We start from the raw sequence: 20,040 nt of genomic DNA, 5'->3' as shown, positions 1-20,040 counted from the left end.
AGAACAAATATCAAACAAAAATCCTTTATTAAAGCAATCTTCGTTAGTCGTCCATTTTTAGCGAGATTAATTTCGGTCAAAATTGCTTTCCCTACTCACTAGACAATATATCTAATCCCGACTTAAACATAAAACACAAATAAAAATAAATCAAGCCTGTTTAGTATAACACAGTTTATTAAACGTTATATATCAAGATTATTTAATTGGATATCCCTATTCTTATTTTTGTTGATGGCAGCCTTCCATAGGTGACGCATTTCTGGATCAGCCGGACCCCACTCATTGTTCGGACGACAGTTCTCACGAATACGCTGCAAATAAAAATTTGTTATATGTATTATGTTAAATGTAATCCCGAATCGACCCGGAGTTGCGGCTTCGGCTCAAAGGTCAGAATTAGGAACAGGGTGCTTTTTAGTCAGTATTATTCCCCCCCCTAAAAAAAGCCTCGAACCGGCAACGCAGTTGTTACTCCTTTGGTGTTGTCTATACTTCAAGGCGCTGGTAGCCTACCTAATATCCGGAGCTGCGGACTACCTAACGGGATTACCGGGGCTCACGCTAGAAAAGCAGGAGTATGAACGGGGTGGTTTTTAGTAAGTAGGAATCTGATATTGTCGCCTCGCCCAAGGCGGGAGAAGTCATTGAAAGATTTTCCCCCCTTAAAAAAGGCCTACCTACTATAAGTACTAATGATGAGATGAAATATTTTAAAAAGTAAAATCCCCAAAACCTTCGCCTAATTCGAAAATTGAACGTGATAATCCTTCCTCGGCGCGTTTGCAAACTTTAGTAACGAGGCAGTTATTGTGTAAAGAAGATATATAAATAAGTATTATTTTATATAGCCGAAATTGGCAAAGCCATGCGTAACCTAATTATTATTGTATTTTTTCTGTAATAGTAAGATAGCTGTCTATTTATAGTAATAAATGTCTGTATGTGTGTTCGCAATCATCTGCGGAACGACTGAATTGATTATGAAACTTCGTTAATAATTAGGTTCGGATCACGCGATGAGGAGACCTCACGTGATTGCGAACTGCGAACTTTGGTGATTCAATGAATATCATGTCATGAACACATCATCTTTTGTTTATTCAGTATTAAAATCTACTTACTTATTCTTATTCAGTAATAAAAACTATCATCCAAATAGTGGATCTATTGCAAAATAAGACTATCATCAATAATGATCAAAGTAGGATTTGAAACGAGTTAGTTTTGAATGGCAAAATCTGATAGGTATTATACAGGATTTTAAAGAAGAAAAAATAAACAACATAGTCTGAAGTAATTGCAATCACAAACACTACAGTTTAAAAAAAAACTATGTATGAAATAGAGCTAGACTAATCGAATCAAGATCTCGAGCTCTTTATAGCGTTCATCGACCAATAATTCGTTTAGACAAGAAGTTCAATTTAATTGCGTAACTCAATGAAAAAAATTATATCTGATTCATTTCAAAAATTCAAATAGAGAAAACCTACATCAATGTGTTTATTAAAATATTTTACACCTGTACGTTCTAAGATTCCGAGTTTATAGTAACATAGTTTGAATTTCGAATACGTTTATTTTTTCGCCGAGTTTATAACTACAACTGGCATGTTTACACAGATAATAAAATGCGAATTAAACATGCTTTATTATTTTATTATCTGTATAGCGTCTCGTTATTAGAGTAGTTAGAAACATAAATATCGATTAAGGAGATTCAAGATCAAATTCCGGGCAAAGCATTATTGGGTTGTACAGTTTTCACTATTTTTTGTAGAGACATAAACCCGATATATGGTTATATGCTCGCCCCTTGTAAAATGGTATTGATAATATAACTGGGGCAAAATGGGTGTTACATTCAATTATTGCATCTCTTGTGAATGTGAAGTGTGTGTGGGAATGTGAAGTACCTTGTAAAGAAGGAAGTATGTAAAGGAAGTTTAGAAGAATTTGTGCCCTTAGTATGAGTTTGCTTTACGTTTAAAGTAATCGAAACGAGAGCGCGTTCGGTGCTCTGATTGGTTGGTTTATTTGAGCTGGCAAATCAGAGAGCCGAACGCGCTTTCGTTTCGATTACTTTTAACTTAAAGCAAACCCGTACTAAGGGTACTGAATTGTATAATATACGTACCTCAATGAGCGTTCCTTTGGATTTGAAGAGTAGTTGAATAGCGTAGATTGGGATGCAGATCACTGATACGAGAGCTACGCACCAGCCGGCTGGACCCGCAGCGTCTTTCAGACTGTATGCTGTTATAACCTGGATGGGAGAAATATTATATAATTAATTCCTGATAGCAGTTTTTTATTGTAGATATAAATAAGATAGTCTATAAGGAGTGTTCATTTATTTTTGCTCTGTTTTCGCCAAGTTTTGTGAAGGATCACGTGTTTGTCGCTTTGAGAATTTAAAACGTTCCTGGTATATTTTATCTACGCGTCTCTTATATCAAGCAGCGTGATAGCTTTTAAAAAGTAACAAAGTACCCCAATCTTTTTTTAAAATAGAGTACGATGCTACGAAAATCAAAATCTCTACAATTAGTAATATCTGAGAAATCGCATAGGCAATCGCGATATCAACGGAGTAATCTTAATCCATGCCCATCTATTTCAATGAAACCCGTCAGCTACGTTGCTACAGGTACTAAAACAAAAATAGATTGACCTCTGACTAAGAGTCCCCTAGTTAGCCGTGTGACTAGAAACAATAGACAGTTGATAAGTAAATTGAACGATAACCAAGACGGAAAATGGTTCAAACATCACGCGACAGTAGCTTTACTATTATATGCAGAAAATAACGTATTTATCAAAGAATCTATTCATTTCCTATCGTAGTGATGATAATAGTTCACGGTATCCTTACTTATGGAATTTCTGGTGAGACTCAATGGAGAGATTGTGTGAGAGAAACAAGGCATATCTCTTAACAGCTCTTTTCAACCTATTTTAATCCAAAATACCTAGTTTATGTTCGATTTCTTACATTACTTGTATGAAGTTTTTGTTAAAAATCAAAATCGATCCAGTATCAACTCGGAGCAAGTCTATGTGTGATCCGCAAATTGTTGTTTCGGGTCTGCGTGTCATGTGTATATAAAATTGTACTTATACACATACGATACAAGAGAAAAATAGAGATTATTTAATAAGATCTGTTAAACAAATCGACCTTTCGGGGATATAAGTTATTCTACGCGAGGCACTCGAGCGTGGTAGGGGTAGAATAGAATATATACCTTATCCTACGCAATGTTTGGATGTTTAAACTTTATCTAAATCCATACATACGTAACAAAGTGTCATAAAACACACCAAAAATGTGAATCCTTCGGGTACGTCTACCGTGCCTTTGTCCTATGTCTGGCGCAACTATTTATGTCTGACAGCTTCTTGAAAATGTCTCAAGGTTTCTGGTCTATCGTCAGAAATAAAACAATACCTCCGCCTAGTCTAACTTCTATAAATTGGATCGGCTGTCTGTAACCTTGTCTGAAGTTTGATAGGAACAGTAACAACAATAGTTCTGAGTAGAAACGAAAATGTAACATCGAAATTGTCTACAGTTTTGCAGTCATATATACTAACATAACGTACGATATAGTCATATTATTCGATACTTTATTATACTTCTAACATAGGTATTCCATTTTGAAATTTGCACTTATTTTGAATCTAGATTCGTGGGGACGGAATTTAGATTATTACGCATAAAACTGACGTAAAGTATGACAAGATGATGATGCCAGTACTCTCAGTAATACGAGTTTGTTTTACGCTTAACGAAATCGAAACTAGATCGCTTTCGGCGTTCTGGATTGGTTGGTTAATTCGCAACGGCTATCTTCGACCCCTCAACAACCTCAACAACCTCAACAACAAAGGCTGGCAACGTACTTGTAACGCCTCTAGTGTTTAGGTGTCCTTGGGCGGCGGCGATTGCTTACCATCAAGTGATCCATCTGGTCGTTTACCATGAAAAAGTTAAGTCCTATAAACCGCGTGTTAACGGCAGAACAGAGTATATTTGTCACCAACTATTCCCAGGGATGTCTTAAACCTTCTTAGATAGAGGAGGCCTTTACCTATTTAGTGAACAGTCTCAGCTTGTTCATGTTGATTGAAAGGGTTTATTAATAAACATATCTATATAAATACCACAAGTATAACAGGTACGATGTATCTCCACACGACCAGCCACAGTCTTCCCAGCGGCCGTCCCGTCATGAACCTGATGTCGGCTGATAGTCTGCGAGGACCGTAAGTGTACAGTGCGGCTATGATCTCCAGGCCACACACGAGAGGAGTACAGGCTATAGCCACGTGCGCGTCCAGCAGGCCAATCACGTGGAGTCCACCCTGTTTGTAATGTAAATTGATTAGGTCTTAGTGCTTTACAATTTCAGGTCTATTACTAGATACCTATGGCAAAATACCCTGTATGTTTATTAGGGTGTTAAATAATGGGATATGAAAAAGCAATTGATTTTGAATTAAGATTGTTACTTTTAGAAACTGATTTTTGAATAACATATTGTGTTTTTTATAGGAGCTGTCAGTCAGTTATTTCATGAAGGTCGTTTTTACACGGCAGTGTGCAACTAACCACAAGATATCGTAAAAAATAAAAAAATATTTGTATAGGGAGTGTTACAAAACTGACAATTGAAAATGACTCAACATGGAAATCTACATAATCTAATCGTGAAAAACAACTCCAATTAGTTAAACCAATAGACATACCAATCTACAGTAACGATCCATTACCACGACTATCCACCAAACGAGTTGGCAGTCATTCAGCCATGCATGGGAAACTTTCAAGCGTTGAAGTCACGCGAACTAAACATTCAATTGCAACTTCTGAAACGTATATCAGCTCATCAAAGTACCCTATCACCCCAATTTCTTTAACCAATGTTCGACTCTATGACAAAAGCTTTAAGATTGTAAATCTTTTGGAGATATCTGATAGTTATAGGGTAGCTTCATTTGCCGTGTCAATAGATACGACCGAACTATTTGATGGAGCTGTTTCTATATGTATTTTAGGGTAAAATAAACTGCAGTATGAAGACATTTGGACAAACCTCGGTGTTGCAGATGATTGAAAGGCTGAACAGCACCAAACACGTTATGAAAGTGATGAGTTTCTTCCGTGTGCGGCAGGCAGGGATCTCGTCAACTACACCTGATAGGATTGCTTCTATCGTGACAAACTGAAACATTATATAACAATTCAGGACTGATTTGCAATGGTTGAAGAAATTCCTATTGAACTGGTACTTATTTTGAAACATTTCGTATATAATATACTATATACTATAGGAACTTATGGAAACGCACACCTACAAATAAAAACATTATCAGAATTAAAGAAACTGGGGCTTACTAAACCTTAATTTTTTTTTATAGAGTAGGTTACTATTTTTGTTTAGATCGGGGACCGTAGTGTATTCACTCTATAGCTAAGCTAAGTAAAGTAGTCTACCTGTTTCACGTGAGGGACTAACTACAATCGCATTCATACTATATAAGGATTTTAAATCAAAACCTTATATTGCAAGTTTAACAAACTTACTGGATACATCAATTACGATTAATTATCTATTGTAGTTGAAGAAAAAAATACAATTCATGTAGATAAAATTTCACTAAGGTCAGAAATAGTAGGTATGAGTTATTATGACAACAAGAATCACATTTTAATTGTCTCACAGATAAGCCGAAAACGGACCTTTACATTAAACTGAACTTGGTGATATTTAAAAATAAATTATCCGCTTCATATCGTACATATTAAAACTACATTGTTACTGAAAGAAGATTAAAAATGAATCAAAATACTAGTGTAAGTACCATTGAATCAATTCCAAGGAAGAACAACATTACAAAGAAAGTCACAGCCCACAGATTTGGTGCAGGCATCATGGAAACTGCAGCAGGGTAGGTAATGAAGGCCAAACCAGGCCCAGCAGTGGCCACTTCACCCACAGGAACACCAGAACGATCAGCTGCAAAACCTAGCACGGAGAAAACTACGAACCCTGCCCAAATACTAGTCCCACTGTTCACTAGAGGGATTATTATTGAAGACCTGGAAACAATAATCAGCAGTATAACAATTGGAAGAAAAGTAACCACAAATGGGTATGAATATTATACAAAAGCGAAAGACAAACCTTAAATTCTTGTAGTGGAATTTATTGAAGCTAGCCATACCGATCAATCCACCCCATCCTGGGCCTAAGGAATAAAACAACTGCGTAGCCGCATCCGCCCATACCTGAGGAACAATTTACAAATAAACCACTAAGAATAAAACCACTAAAGTGGGTGAGAGATGTATGAACTTGACCTCATTGTTACTTATAGATACTTACTTTTGGCTTTTTCAATTGCCCCCAATCCGGCAGGATATAGAACAGAATGCCCTTCCAAGCGCCGGGTAACGTGACGCCACGAATAAATAAAGCAGTCAACACTACGTAGGGGAACAATACAGTGAAGTACACGATCTGAGAACAAAAATAAACAACACATAACAATTCTCCGAACTGAAGGTTCGACGAAAAAATATGATATTCGCTTTGTGATTGACAACGCGGCAGCGTGCCAAAATGATTAACCGGGAATAATTGGACAGCTCACCTTTCCGACGCTTTTGACTCCGTTACAGATGCAGAGGTATACGATGACCCAACAGATGACGTTGCTCCAGAAGACAGGCCACACGACACCACCGATGTGAGTGATATCCGGAGACATCCGCAGCAGGCGATTGCTTGAAACATGACAAATAATTGATGACAAAAAGGTTAAAAAGTTGGTACAATCGATTCTCGATAATTCGAACCTCTCAGTAATTCGAAGTTATCACGAGATCCTAGAAAATTTCTTTATATTTCGAACTAAATCAATACATTTTTGTGCATTCGGTTAATTCGAACAAAGTAGTCATTGCTGTATGTAACCAAATGACTTCTTTATTCGAAGTCATCGGCGTCAAACTCTTAATAATTCAAATTTGTAGAGAAAAATAGACAGAAAGATTCAGTTTGTAAAGGCAAGCCCCTAAATTCTGAGACAAGTTCAAATTTCGGGCCATCCAATAATTCGAACATTCGATAATTCAAAATATTTTATACCCAAAGTACTAACTAGACTTACTGAAAAAACTCATCCTCTGGCGTAGTGATAGACCCATTCGAGGTAAAGAAACTGCTGTTACCGCTTATCTGCAAAATAATTTCGCGATGCAAATACAAGATACGGTTCATGCAAACGGATTGCTTAATCCATAAAACTAAAATTACCCAACCTCGGTGCACTTATCCGTGTTCCAGGAATTGCCACAACTTTGCCAAGGCAGGGGTGAGCTCATTGAGTGATAAATGTATAGCACTGGGTACGACATGATGGCTGAGAAGTACGTTACAGCTATTACGTTTAATATTACGACCGCATATCCCGCTCCTGTCGAGGAAGAACTAAACATAGACATGGGAATCATAATCAAACTGAATGCTATTGCAAATGTTACCTTTAAATAACGGGTTAATGTTGAAAACTGAAATGCATCCCGCGCTAGCGAACTGTCCTAACGTCGTCTCTAAATAAACAAGCGGAATGCCGCAAATAACTAATGTGAGGAAATATGGAATGAGGAATGCTCCTGAAACAAAATTAAATTATGTTAATGTTATTTGGGTGTTGTTACTACTTGTGACCAACCTCAAGGAGATGTTACAGACAGTAAACATATCTGCGCGGCGGAATGGGATTAATACTTTTATTGTGTACTTACTTCTTTAACATACACTTCAATAAAAAGAGCTTGAAACATTTATATTGCTTTGTCTTCTACTCACAAATGATGCATAAATCAAATATATCACCGTCTATTGTGTTCGATATAAAGTAGTTTAGTCTAGCGGAGATTGTTTCAAAATAAACTTTAGAAATTGATGCGAGTGAAGTTTGAAACTTTTAGAGTAAACTTTAGACTTCAGAAGACTCGAATTAGCGTTACTTACCCCCTCCATTCCGATAACATAAGTAAGGGAATCTCCATATATTCCCAATTCCTACTGCGTAACCGAGACATGACAACAAATACTCCGCCTGGCTCCCCCAGCGCTCATGTGGACCCACCGCCATTAACACACAAACAATCGACCGTTGGACACTCGAACCGATCTCTTACTGCAAGACCGGCCTGTGGTCCACAAATTGAGGATATGAACACTTGCTACAAAACACTTTAATCGAATTAAATAGGGTCCTTATAAATAAGCATTGGTGGGGTCTTTGTAGGACCTACTAAAAATAAGACCATTGTATTGTAGAGTGTGGAAAGACAAGATAGATCTCGTAAAAAAAATGGTGAGAAGGGATGAAATTGAAAAGTTGGAATCAAGAATTGGGTGATTGGTTAAAGATGAACTTTCATTTGAAGAGTGGACCATTTAGATCAAGTTAGAAAAGGAGAAAAGTTATGATGATAGTCTGCGTATTGGTGTGCTTAGTAACCAATATAAAAATCAAAATGCCTTGACCTATTGACACGTAAAATCCAAAATAAAGATAAAAAATCGCATGTTTCTGAATTACGCAGCAGTAGTAATCACTCTCTGGATTTTATTATGTATCTACGTGATGAAATATTTTATTATAACTGAGTATTATTGATTAAATTCCAAATTCTGTCCATGTAATCTGTCTCCCAAAATTTGGACTGCACGGTTGCTGTAGCTGAGCATTCGGATCCTGCGTTACGTTTAGCGGGTTTGATTCCCGCACGGAGCAACTCTTTGTGTGATCCACAAATTGTTGTTTCGGGTCTGAGTGTCATATTTATATGAACTTGCATGTTTGTAAACACACCCACAACGCAGGAGAACATCCTAGTGTGGGGAAACGTGTTAAAAAAAACTCAGAACATTTTTATTTTGTTCTAGACATCGATGGTGGAATAAGAAACTTGTCCATATAGACCTTTGAATAAACCTTGTTATTACGTCTTTAAAATTTAAAAAAACACTACCATAATAATTCCAATGATTCTTTATTCACATTTACATCTGATTTATCCAATTATATGTTACATACATACATACTATGTTACGTTGTGCGTAAAGTTTCGATTCCGAATCCGAAATGGCAAGTCATAAATTCCGGCATGCTTTGTCTGGACCCCACTTCGGCATCCACCTTGCCTTTTGTCACTTTAACTGGTGCCTGGCTATATTGAAGGACCTGAATAGGAAGAAAAGAAGAACGGTTAAGAGAAGAAAAGAAATCATCTGCTTAGTCTACAAGTTTTTCCTTATGGAATGGAGGAGGTCTTTAGTACTGCAGTGGACTATGAGTAATTGTGAATTGAAAGTGATTCTCACAGAAGGTTAGATGGTGTTGTTGATGCCGTACTTTTTTATTGATGGACACCCAATAAACAAGAAGCAGAATTGATGAGTTTGAGAGCTCGATTTTCAATGACCTATTGGTGTAACTCATTAACAACGTTTTTCTTCAAAAGGAAGCTTAAGGATAATGAAAAACTTGTTCTGCTAGCGTTTATACATGGTCCTAAAGACCATTAATTCCAAAATTAATATACATATATAACTGCAGTGACGATGACGTCACGGCGCATGTAGATTGCGTAGTCTGTGTACGCTACGCAAGGATTTAACATCTAAATATAGGAATCATTGTTTACATTCCCTCGATATTGAGGATATTTCATATAATTCTGACTCACGACTGTCTCGTTTTTCGTGTATGGTGGAAAATGACCCAAGAGTAATGCTGTTGCAGGTGGATCCAAGTCGGAAAAAGTATAATTCAGCTTTTTAATTCCAAAATTCCTCGCAATGTTGGTTCCTTGAATTTGTACTCGGTTATTGAATTGGCCTACCTTTAGTTGGTTCACAAAAATTGGTCTAAAATTTTAATAAACCAAAAATATCGTACATTACCGCAGTAGGAAAGTTGATAACCTGTGTCTAACGTTTGGGAGTCATTGAGGGAGGACTATGTTCAGCAGTGGATGTCTTTTGACTGATGATGATGATGATGATGGACATGGAGAAAAGCTCTATTATATTCGCGGCACGACGTCTACGCATCTGCGCACGCTGATGCATGATGAAGAGTTCCTGTGTGACTGGAAACTACTAGTGCTTTTCTCTAATAATAATACGTTGATAAACCGTGATTTTTAGATAATTTCGTATGTCTCACGATAGTTATTATAAAAATATAATGATGATGATTCAATGATAATGAACCTTTGGAAGGGCAGAAAGTAATATTATGACGCAATAATGTGAATCATCGGCTTTCCACCACACACACTGCACACTTCGATTACCAATTATATTTTCTTTTCAAGGAAGTTTTTATTGAGTCATCATCTCTGGCCTAGAATCGCTATCATATTTCATATTCATTACTACTTTAAAATCAATAAAAGCATTTACGATACCTATATTTATGGCTTTTTAGAATAGACTTCTATGATCTTGTGTGAAATTTATTTATCAACATAAATCATTTGTTTATAAATGATACTAATATAAATCTGGGCTTTTAAATGATGAGTCGCTAAAGATAAGTACTACATCAGGTGTGTGCAATAAAAATAATAGGATTAAAATCGTATTTATCGAATAAACTTTAACATAGTAGAATAGATAGGCATGACAAGCTTTTTCTTAATATTGTTTATGTCAATCTAGTGAATAACCAAAATGCGAGAATTAAATTGAAAAAGCTAAACTATGAAATTGAGTTAACTAAAGGACCCACTAATGAGGCTGAAGAATAAGACGAAATTAAATAAATAAATTTCATTTTTTAATTGTTTTGATAGATGTCTGTCAATTACCTACGTATTTACTCAGTCCAAAATGTTTACAACAGCTTACGATGCAGATTTTGACGTGTAGTAAATTCCAAAAGAAAAAAATCGCTTAATCTGCCTCATTTTTATTTCTATATGAGAGTTAGTTTCAGTAACTGATTTATGAACAACTATATCATTAGGTTCAATAATATATGTTCATATAGGTTCAATATCTAATACTCACAGCAAGATCTCCATCGCCCCAATGTATAGCATCGCTGGTACCGAGCGTTTCGTCCCAGTGGAAGTGTTGCGATGGTTGGCTCCAGTCCGGAGCCCTGAGGGAGCACCTGATCGTCGCCACGGTCACTCTCATCTCCCCTGGTGATTTTAGGATTGGTAGACTCTTCTGTTTTTCGACTTTGCCCGCTTTTGCCGGTGTGTAGACCTTAATTAAATAAAAATCTAGAATTTACTTGTTTACAACTTTTAGCTTTTTTACTGTTAACAATTTTGACAGTAAATATTTATGCTGATGCTTATATAGGCTGATCAGTTTAAGGAATAAGAGTATCTATCATGAATTGCACACCTTAGACCACATTACATGCATACGTAGGTAAGTACTATACAGTCTAAACCATAGGTATTACCTATAACTAAAGAGGCCTATATCTAAAGAGGTTTTTACATAGGCTTCTGCAAAAAAAACTGCTATAGAAAAAACCCCTTGACTTCTACTTACCACAGAATAAATCAGTCGGATGGTGATAGCTGATCGGAAAGTATCCCTAACTGCGACGAGGTCTGGACAGAAGATCTTCACAACCGGCTCATTGAAGTTCATCAGCTTGTTCCATTGCACCTTAGTGCTCTCAAACGTGGTGTAGTTGTGTATCTCTCTAGTATTTTTAGGCATCATATTGTTAAAAATGTCTGAACCGTGAGATGATTCTTCATCTTGAATTTGACCTGGAGTTTTATTTTTATATATTAGTTAGCAGCCTATTTCTTAACCTCTTGTCTGCTGGTATATGAGACACCAGAGAAAACATATTATGTCCCGCGTGGATCTACGTTCCGGCATAATTGCAAGAATGACAGGTGAGTTAAGGATTTGGGTCTTCCCGGTCGGGTACAGTACATTTTTTTATTGTAACTTTCATGAGACATACTAATTGGACTTTATCAATAGCTTGGGCTACCTAGAGCCTGTGGTCTGGCTTCCAGCAACATAAAGTTTGTCAGAGGATAAGATTGCTTTGTTATTTTTGACAGACGCCTAAGTAGTCTCAGTAGCTGCAGACGCCTAAATTTGTACCGTACGTAATTATCTGTTATCCTTTTCTTAGGCGTCCATCTTCCACTAATTGAATTTTAAAATTTGGATTATACTCAACAAAAATTACATTTTCTTGAGTATAATTCAAATTTTAATTACATAGGCGTTTAATAACTTTACATTACCTTGAATTTTGCCAGAAATAACTCTGCTACCCAAAGCGTGGACTGAATTTGGCCACTCTTCGTCTTCAGGTGGCGGCAGAAGTTCCACGAGGGATTCAGGTCTTCGGAACATTAAGAACTTTCTCCTTACCACGTCCAGTAAAGGCAGTTCTAATTCTACGTGAAAGCTCATAGAAGCGCCCTAGATAAATAATAAATTTAAAGTAACAATTTTTTCTTTCATATATTTGTCTAAAATCATAATATTGTGTTACCTTCTCAGGCTTAGGCGGTTGAGGACAAGACACAATTCGAAAAACAGTGAAAAAAAAGTAGGTAGACCTCAAATCATCTGGGTGTACTTCCGTAAATTCTAAAGGCCTGTCGGAATCCAAAATTTTCCGGTTGTCAAGCCATTTTAAACGATTTAGCTTCAGGAAGCAACTTCGGGCGTATCCAGAGCACAACTAGTAAAAAACAATATTTTATACATTGAGAACAGCGCCATCTGCACTTGTTATCGAACACTATTATAGAGCATAACGTACCGCACAAGGGTTTCCAGATAGCTGTAACGAACACAGATTTGGCAGTCTCGATACAGCATCTAGTACTGGAGTTAAATCATAGATGTCGTTGTCCGCTAAATCTAATACCGTTATATTGTAAGGGAGATGTCCAAGAGCGTCGATATTTTCTGTAATATAATAAATTCAATCATTCTGCCATTTTTATTTAGCGATTACATGTTTAAAAAGTTTATTAGTGAATTACCTGCCGTAAGCATGTTTCGGCTTAGCCCCAAGTAGAGTAAATCAAAAGGTAGAGATTCAACAAATCCAGATATATCAGAAATACAATTGTTGTGGAGCTCAAGAGCTTTCAGAGTTTGTGGAATACAATTTGTGTCCAACTCCGATAGCCAGTTTCCACATAAATTAAGTGTCGTTAGTTTCTTGTATTCAGTCAAACTTTCGTCTAGTTCAGTCATCTGAGAAAAAATGTTTATTCGTTATATGTCTCCACTAATTTTAGGAAGACCTAGTCAAGAAACTATTTAATCTAGAGAATGAGAACAAAATGTGACACATTTCTACATATCAATAATGGTTTGTTTTGGAATATTTTAACCAATTATGTTATGTGGCCAACATACTTAACACGTAAAATCAGAGTAACTACTGATACGTATTCTTCCGTGTGGTGAAAAATTATTCAATCATTTTCAACTAAATTAGCTCTTCTACTTAAGGAGTCAAACGTATTTACCTGCATACCATTAACTCTCAGTACATTGACCATCATCAAATCATTTTTCAAAACATTTCTGTCTCCTGCATCAACAGCATTTTTGATTAATTTCATTAAATCATCAGTCACACAGTTATCACTGTGAAAACACGTTTTCCCTTCTTCAGTAGCGAATTTCTCTACATCCCATATCGTTATTGGTAATAGCAATTCCCAATTCTGTTGAAGAGTCAATCCAGATTTTTTGTTGAGGAACCCACTGATAATACTTCCCCTTATTTTTCTTTTCAAGGCTTGGGAGAAGGTCACCTTTGCATCTGCATTTTTTTTGTATTGATCTTTATGAAAGCGGCAACTGCTTTCGGTTATAGTCCAGTCTATGTAAGTTTCTAATCGTTCTTGAAATCCTGCAGGAGATCAAGAAAATAAAAGCAAACAGGAAAAATGGGAATAACGATTGTCACACGAAATGTGTATCTATTGATTTATAAGAAATACATCCCATCTAAATATCTATTTCTTTGCAATAATATGTCCACTCAAAGGGTGTCTGAAAGAACTCACTACTAATGACTAAGACTGCACGGTTGGTGCGGTGGCTGGAAAACCGGCTGCCGCGCAACGTGTAGCGGGTTCGATTCCCGCACGGAGCAACTCTTTGTGTGATCCACAAATTCTTGTTTCGGGTCTGGGTGTCATGTGTATGTGAACATGTATGTTTGTAAACGCACCCACGACACAGGAGAAAATCCTAATGAGGGGCAACGTTTTTTTTTTTTTTTAAAACAAAAAAAAAAAAATGATCAGATCGCCTTTGTGCCCATTATCTTAATTATTATTGTATCACTTTTACTAATGGTGTACATTAAAGATTAATCTATCTATCTAATTTATTCTCATTTACTGTGGCACAATACGATACTTTTTCCCCGCAATAGCAGTGCTCACTTATAAACCTGAAATTGAGCTCAGTTTCAAAGCATTAGAGCATATCCCACCTGTCCGCTAAAAGTGGATATTATGACTTCTATAGTCCAGCAGGGGACTGTCGTGGGGTGTGGTAACAAGGTGCGCGCTTACAACGGTTGGGTCATGCCAGTACTGATGTACTCTTTTGGCATACTCAAGTGGACTCAAACGGAACTGGACGCCCTGGACAGAAAAGTCCGTTCATTGTTGACTAAGCATCGGATGCATCACCCACGATCATCAGTAATGAGACTGTACATACCACGTAAATGTGGGGGGCGAGGCTTTTTAAATACCAAAACCCTACACAATAGTGAAGTGTGCAGTCTCCGAAAATATTTTTTCAAAATGGAGGTGGGGATACATCGAGATGTTGTCTCAGTGGACAAAGGACTTACTCCGCTCTCCTTGGCTAATAAGGACTGGAGAGAACCTATAATATTAAGCACTAAGGATCGCAAGAATGTATGGCAAAGTAAGGAGTTGCACGGACGCTACTATCGGGCCCTACATGGGCCAGATACAGATTTCTTAGCGTCCGTATCCTGGCTACGTTTTGGTAACTTATTTGGAGAAACGGAAGGTTTTGTCTGTGCAATTATGGACGAAGTTATGTTGACGAACAACTACCGAAAGTATATTATAAAGGATGGAACGGCTGACATTTGTCGGGCATGTCATCGCCCAGGGGAATCCATTCGACATATAATTTCGGGTTGTTCTCATTTAGCTAACGGAGAGTACTTGCACAGACACAATCTTGTAGCCAGGATTATTCATCAACAACTTGCTTTAAAATACAAACTTGTTGAATCTGAAGTGCCGTATTATAAGTATCTGCCTGACCCAGTTCTTGAAAATGGAAATGTCACACTGTATTGGGATCGAACTATCATCACAGACAGGACAATTGTTGCTAACAAACCTGACATTGTGGTGATAGATCGACCAAGCCGTCGCACAATGATAATTGATATAACAATCCCACATGACGAGAATCTTGTGAAAGCTGAAAAAGATAAAGCCAGTAAATATCTTGATTTAGCTCATGAGGTTGTCGACATGTGGGATGTAGATTCAGCAATCATTGTGCCGATAGTCGTATCTGCCAATGGCCTTATAGCCAAAAGCCTCGACCAACACCTGAGTAGGCTAACGTTAGATGGTTGGATCAAGAGCCTGATGCAGAAGGCAGTACTTCTGGACACGGCGCGTATTGTCCGGAAATTCCTCTCTCTTGAGCCCTGACCACCGGTAGCTTGGATTTATCCCGTTACTGGTGGGCTACTGCTTTTTATATTTTTAAATGTTTTTTTTTTCTTTTTAATTTAATATTTAAAAATGTAAGAAACAAGTAAAAGAAATAAATGAATGAACAAATATTATTAATTACCCTCTAAAACATCTCCAGGCACGAAAACGAGACTGGATTGACTGATCGCTGGGCGTACAACAGGTGGTGCAGATTTTTTAACTGCTTCGACCTTCGCCTTCGGTCCCATTTTATAACTTTGTAAGGTTTACAACAATAACATCATTCCTTCCATATAAGTAATCTATATAATATATTTTATATACGTAAAAAGGCGTTACTAATAACTAATTGGATTGTAAATATTGCTAGTAATTTAATAAACAGATATCTTTTTTGTTACACAAATAAAAATAAAATCGTATACTATAAAGTGGTTCAGTTTGAAATGACGTTTGTAATACGTAATAGAAACAGCTGTTGAAACCTGAAAAAGAGATCAGTGAAAAAGTATTCATAACAAACTCATACAAATCCTTCTTTGATTTGTACCTAGATGTCGGTAAAACAGTAGGTAAAACGGTACTTCGTCATTCGTTCACTAGATGTCGCTAGGATTGCTATTTAGTAAAACCTATTACAATTTTATTTCAAAACCATGCCATGTGGTTTGTTGTCACAATCTGTGGCACGGTTTCGCGACAGACAGCTGCCAAAGAGCACGTCAAATAGGGTTTATTTTGATTATATTACGGAATGATAATAAACGAACGATTATATGATTGTTATACACGAGTCTTAAGAGGTGTTGTACAATAACTAGCACGAAGTTGTTGATAGTTCCCGAGTTAGATAAGTCGTGCGTGGTATTTAAAATATTTGATCCTCGTGCAAATTCTTGAATGAATTGATTTATGAAGTGACATTGACGTGTGATCGCGCGGGAACTTTGAGTTCAGTTTTGCGTTGATCGCGGGTGATATAGGTGCGTTGTCGAAGGATATTTGTGTTGGTGTTTTATCGAAGTTATGTTAAGTGAAAGTAAAGTGTGCAATGCGGTTATGTGGCTTTGGTGACGTTGTTATTGCCAATATATGTGCATGCCCTTGCGAGGTTGGCAAGATCCCATACATGCGAACAATTCCATGTGTGCTTCCGGACTAACGGAGTAACTATTAACTAATTGTTTTTGTTAAGATATAAGGTGAGTTAAGATAGTTATTATTTTTATTCTATTTGTTTAGTAACATGAAATTTAATGATATTGTATCAATTTTTGTGTGTAACGATTCGATTTTCACGACATCCAATTGGTTAACTTTAAAGTCTAACTGTTCATACTAAAAAAAAGATGCTTTAATGTTTAGTAGCCGTATTCTAGAAAACTTCGAAATCAGGCAGGTTATACATTTTCCATAAGTGCATGGTGACAGGAAATGTACTTTCTTTGATGCAGATGTCTTGTCGTTGATAATGATGATGATGATGGTTTACGGATACAAATGTCATAATATTATCTTCTGCCATACATCAGTCCATTTAGTATTAACTGCACTTATACTATAATCGTAGTAGATTTGCAAGCCAGAGTATGAGTTTGTTTGTTTACGCTCTTGCGCCTGAACCGCTAAACTGATTGTGACGAATTTTGGTGTCGAGATAGATGGAGATGCACGATACACGAATATTTAATTTTTATTCTCAACTAGCTGACCCGGTAATCTTCGTACCGCCTCAATATTTATGGACCTTTGGAAAATTAGCCAGATCGGTCCAGCCGTTTTCGAGTTTTAGCGAGACTAACGAACGGAAATTCATTTTTATATAGAAAAAGATATAAGAAGAAGATAATATTCTGTCTAATTCAAAAATAAATTTCGATTTGGGATTTGTTGTTAGGCGATTGCATTTACGGCGAGACATTCGATTAACCTTGACTAATTCAATCAATCATCAAAATATTACCTCATAATTTCGTGTTTTTTGTTGACATAATTTATAATACAAACAGTCGATGTTTTTCGGAATCTTTCCGTTGATGGTTGATGCATGATGATTATAAATCATCGGTGCAGCACAAAAACATTTCAAGTTATTTATAGAAAAATTACTTAGGTACCTACTCGTTCTTTTCTCGGTTTATTCAATGTTGTTAATTTATATGTAAGTAGGTGTCTGCCGTGTCTAAGATTAGTTTAAGAGCTTGTAATAGTTCTAGAATAATGAGTTGTTCTAACTGCGATTATAGTGGACTTCGAGATGCCATTGCCTAAAAAATTGATACTAGGATTAGGCAATTTGTTGGACATCAGATTTTTTTGCATGACAACGGATTCGCCGTGTACTATTTTGGGATAATAACTTATTTACATAAATATTGCTCCATCGTCTATCCCAAACTGAGAGATTCTTATCAAGAATTAACGAAATCCATGACCGAAACGAAAGAAAGAACAAAATAATGTAGGTTTGTCTTCGTTACATTATTAAACTAAACCACTCATTGCAAACTGCCATTGTTAAATCGGTCTTTGTAACTTGTGTATTTTTGTACGATGAAAGAATTCGATCTTGACTGTGATCTTAATACAACGATGGCAAAAGTGTATTAATACAATCTTAAAATGGTAAAGTTCATCGTTTTAAAACGAGTCCTCAAGGTTGGAGCGGACGATGCGAATTGTCCGCTTAAAGAAATCAAAAACAGTTTTTAAAATAAAATTTTGGCTTCTGTCTGCACATTCTACGGTCATTATGGCGTTGTTTCAATTCAATAATGTTGTTGAAAAGACGATTATCTGAATTAAGAAGGAAAATATATATCTGAATGTCTAAAATTAGATAGTTTACAGAGATTGTCGAAGTTTATTTTACGAAGTTATAATCATTTGTACTGAAGGTGTCTCGTATTCATTGTAATGAACTCAGCAATTAATGTTCATAACTTATAATCTTTATCTAGTTTCCAGTTCATTAAAAATGCACAAGAGTGCAATAAAAAACTCAAACACGAATTACGTATAAAAACAACAACGTCATTTTTGTTGTTGTCAGGCAATGATATTAGTAATTAGGTACTTTAGTTCTTAGTAACATAACAAGCATTTATACTTAAGGTTATGGAGACAAATTCAATCAATTTCAATACTTTATCAACTCGAAAACGATAAAATTATGTAATTTTGGTACTAATGGGGGATGTTAGTTATTGACGAATATGAGTATTATACGTTACGCCATCTATCTTAAGTTTCGTAAATTAGGTATAAAAAAATATTCAGTACGTCTCTTTGTTTGCGTTGGGGGAAATAAATAAACAGTCAGTTAATGAAATTATAGAATTTTAGACACCTTCTGTAATGTATACAAATATTTTTTTAAATTGAATGCCTGTTTATTTGCGTTGAATTACGAAACTACCAGATTGATTTTACAAAAATACTAATCAGAAAAAGTAGCATGTAGGTACAGTTCGGGACCAACACTAGACTACACTGTAAATCAGCAGAATTAATTAATCAAACATCCCTATTTAAAACATATCTCATTTGTTCACAGGTCTAAACACCAAGATGCCGTTTACAATGAAAGAAGGGGGTTTCGGGGTGGGTGACTATGTGGTCTTCGGGGTGCTGTGCGCCGTATCATGTGCTGGTGGTCTGTGGTACAGTGCCATTGGCTCCAAAGCTAAGAAGGTGGTAGACGTCAAGGACTACCTCCTTGGTGGACGAGCACTGTCCACATTTCCAGTTGCTATGTCGCTGATTGCCAGGTGAGATTATAAATAGTATTAGAACTCGAAACGGGATATTTACCATGTTTCTCTATTTCTATGAGTTTCCGATATTTCGACACTGTTGCAAGCGCCATGATCACGGATAAACTCATTAATACTAGTGTTAGTGACCATGTCAGTTTAAAAAGAGATTATAAATAATGATGGTTTGGACATGTAGAAAGGATGGATGAAAGCAGATTTACGAAAGAAATATACATGGCGGATACTCGCCGTCGGTAGAGGGCACCGTAGGCGGATTTATAGCGACCAGATTGGCGATATATTAAAGAAGGGCCAAATTAAAAGTACCTTTAACCGACGAGCATGCATGAAAAAAAGACTGATGTCTGTTGATGAAGCGAAAGAGGTGTGTAAGAATCGTAGCAATTGGCGTTCCATTGTCTCTGCCTACCCCCCATGGGAGGCAGGTGTGAGGTTATATTTATGTACGTATGTATGATAAATAAATGCATCTTGTGTGGT

The 20,040-nt window shown here is 36.5% G+C and overlaps 3 protein-coding genes across 5 annotated transcripts in view; 1 reads left to right on the top strand and 2 right to left on the bottom strand.

The window, feature by feature from the left end:
• Positions 1-156: 156 nt before the first annotated feature.
• LOC118273672 (sodium- and chloride-dependent glycine transporter 1) lies at positions 157-8,241 on the bottom strand. 2 transcript variants are annotated; one of them, XM_035590762.2, is made up of 12 exons: positions 8,049-8,241; positions 7,556-7,687; positions 7,334-7,488; positions 7,183-7,250; positions 6,664-6,796; positions 6,396-6,530; positions 6,195-6,298; positions 5,872-6,109; positions 5,103-5,231; positions 4,171-4,371; positions 2,141-2,269; positions 157-314 (listed from the first exon to the last, which is right to left on the bottom strand). In XM_035590762.2, the coding sequence occupies exons 1-12, from the start codon at positions 8,170-8,172 to the stop codon at positions 186-188; spliced, it is 1,677 nt and encodes a 558-aa protein (XP_035446655.1). In that variant the 5' UTR covers positions 8,173-8,241; the 3' UTR covers positions 157-185. The 2 variants fall into 2 exon arrangements, with proteins under 2 accessions (XP_035446655.1, XP_035446656.1); XM_035590763.2 differs by lacking the exon at positions 8,049-8,241 and having other exon boundaries at positions 7,334-7,502.
• An 819-nt stretch (positions 8,242-9,060) lies between these two features.
• On the bottom strand, positions 9,061-16,228 carry LOC126911320 (uncharacterized). Its single transcript, XM_050697961.1, has 9 exons — positions 15,921-16,228; positions 13,577-13,965; positions 13,082-13,298; positions 12,856-13,004; positions 12,583-12,774; positions 12,329-12,509; positions 11,607-11,833; positions 11,106-11,309; positions 9,061-9,270 (listed from the first exon to the last, which is right to left on the bottom strand). The coding sequence occupies exons 1-9, from the start codon at positions 16,027-16,029 to the stop codon at positions 9,136-9,138; spliced, it is 1,803 nt and encodes a 600-aa protein (XP_050553918.1). The 5' UTR covers positions 16,030-16,228; the 3' UTR covers positions 9,061-9,135.
• A 222-nt stretch (positions 16,229-16,450) lies between these two features.
• The window catches only part of LOC118273592 (sodium-coupled monocarboxylate transporter 2), a 34,663-nt gene continuing 31,073 nt past the window's right edge, over positions 16,451-20,040 (top strand). For both annotated transcript variants that reach the window (XR_007705841.1, XM_050697964.1), the window contains exons 1-2: positions 16,451-16,983; positions 19,338-19,551. Coding sequence is in view for 1 of the 2 variants with exons in the window: in XM_050697964.1 (XP_050553921.1) it covers positions 19,352-19,551 (200 nt within the window). In the remaining variant the exon portion in view is untranslated. The remainder of the gene's footprint in view (positions 16,984-19,337; positions 19,552-20,040) is intronic.

The sequence above is a fragment of the Spodoptera frugiperda genome, chromosome 1, assembly GCF_023101765.2.
Source record: "Spodoptera frugiperda isolate SF20-4 chromosome 1, AGI-APGP_CSIRO_Sfru_2.0, whole genome shotgun sequence".
In the NCBI taxonomy this organism is placed as follows: Eukaryota; Metazoa; Arthropoda; class Insecta; order Lepidoptera; family Noctuidae; genus Spodoptera; species Spodoptera frugiperda.
Note: the sequence above shows the minus strand (reverse complement) of the source record. Positions and strands in the feature narration are given on the sequence as shown.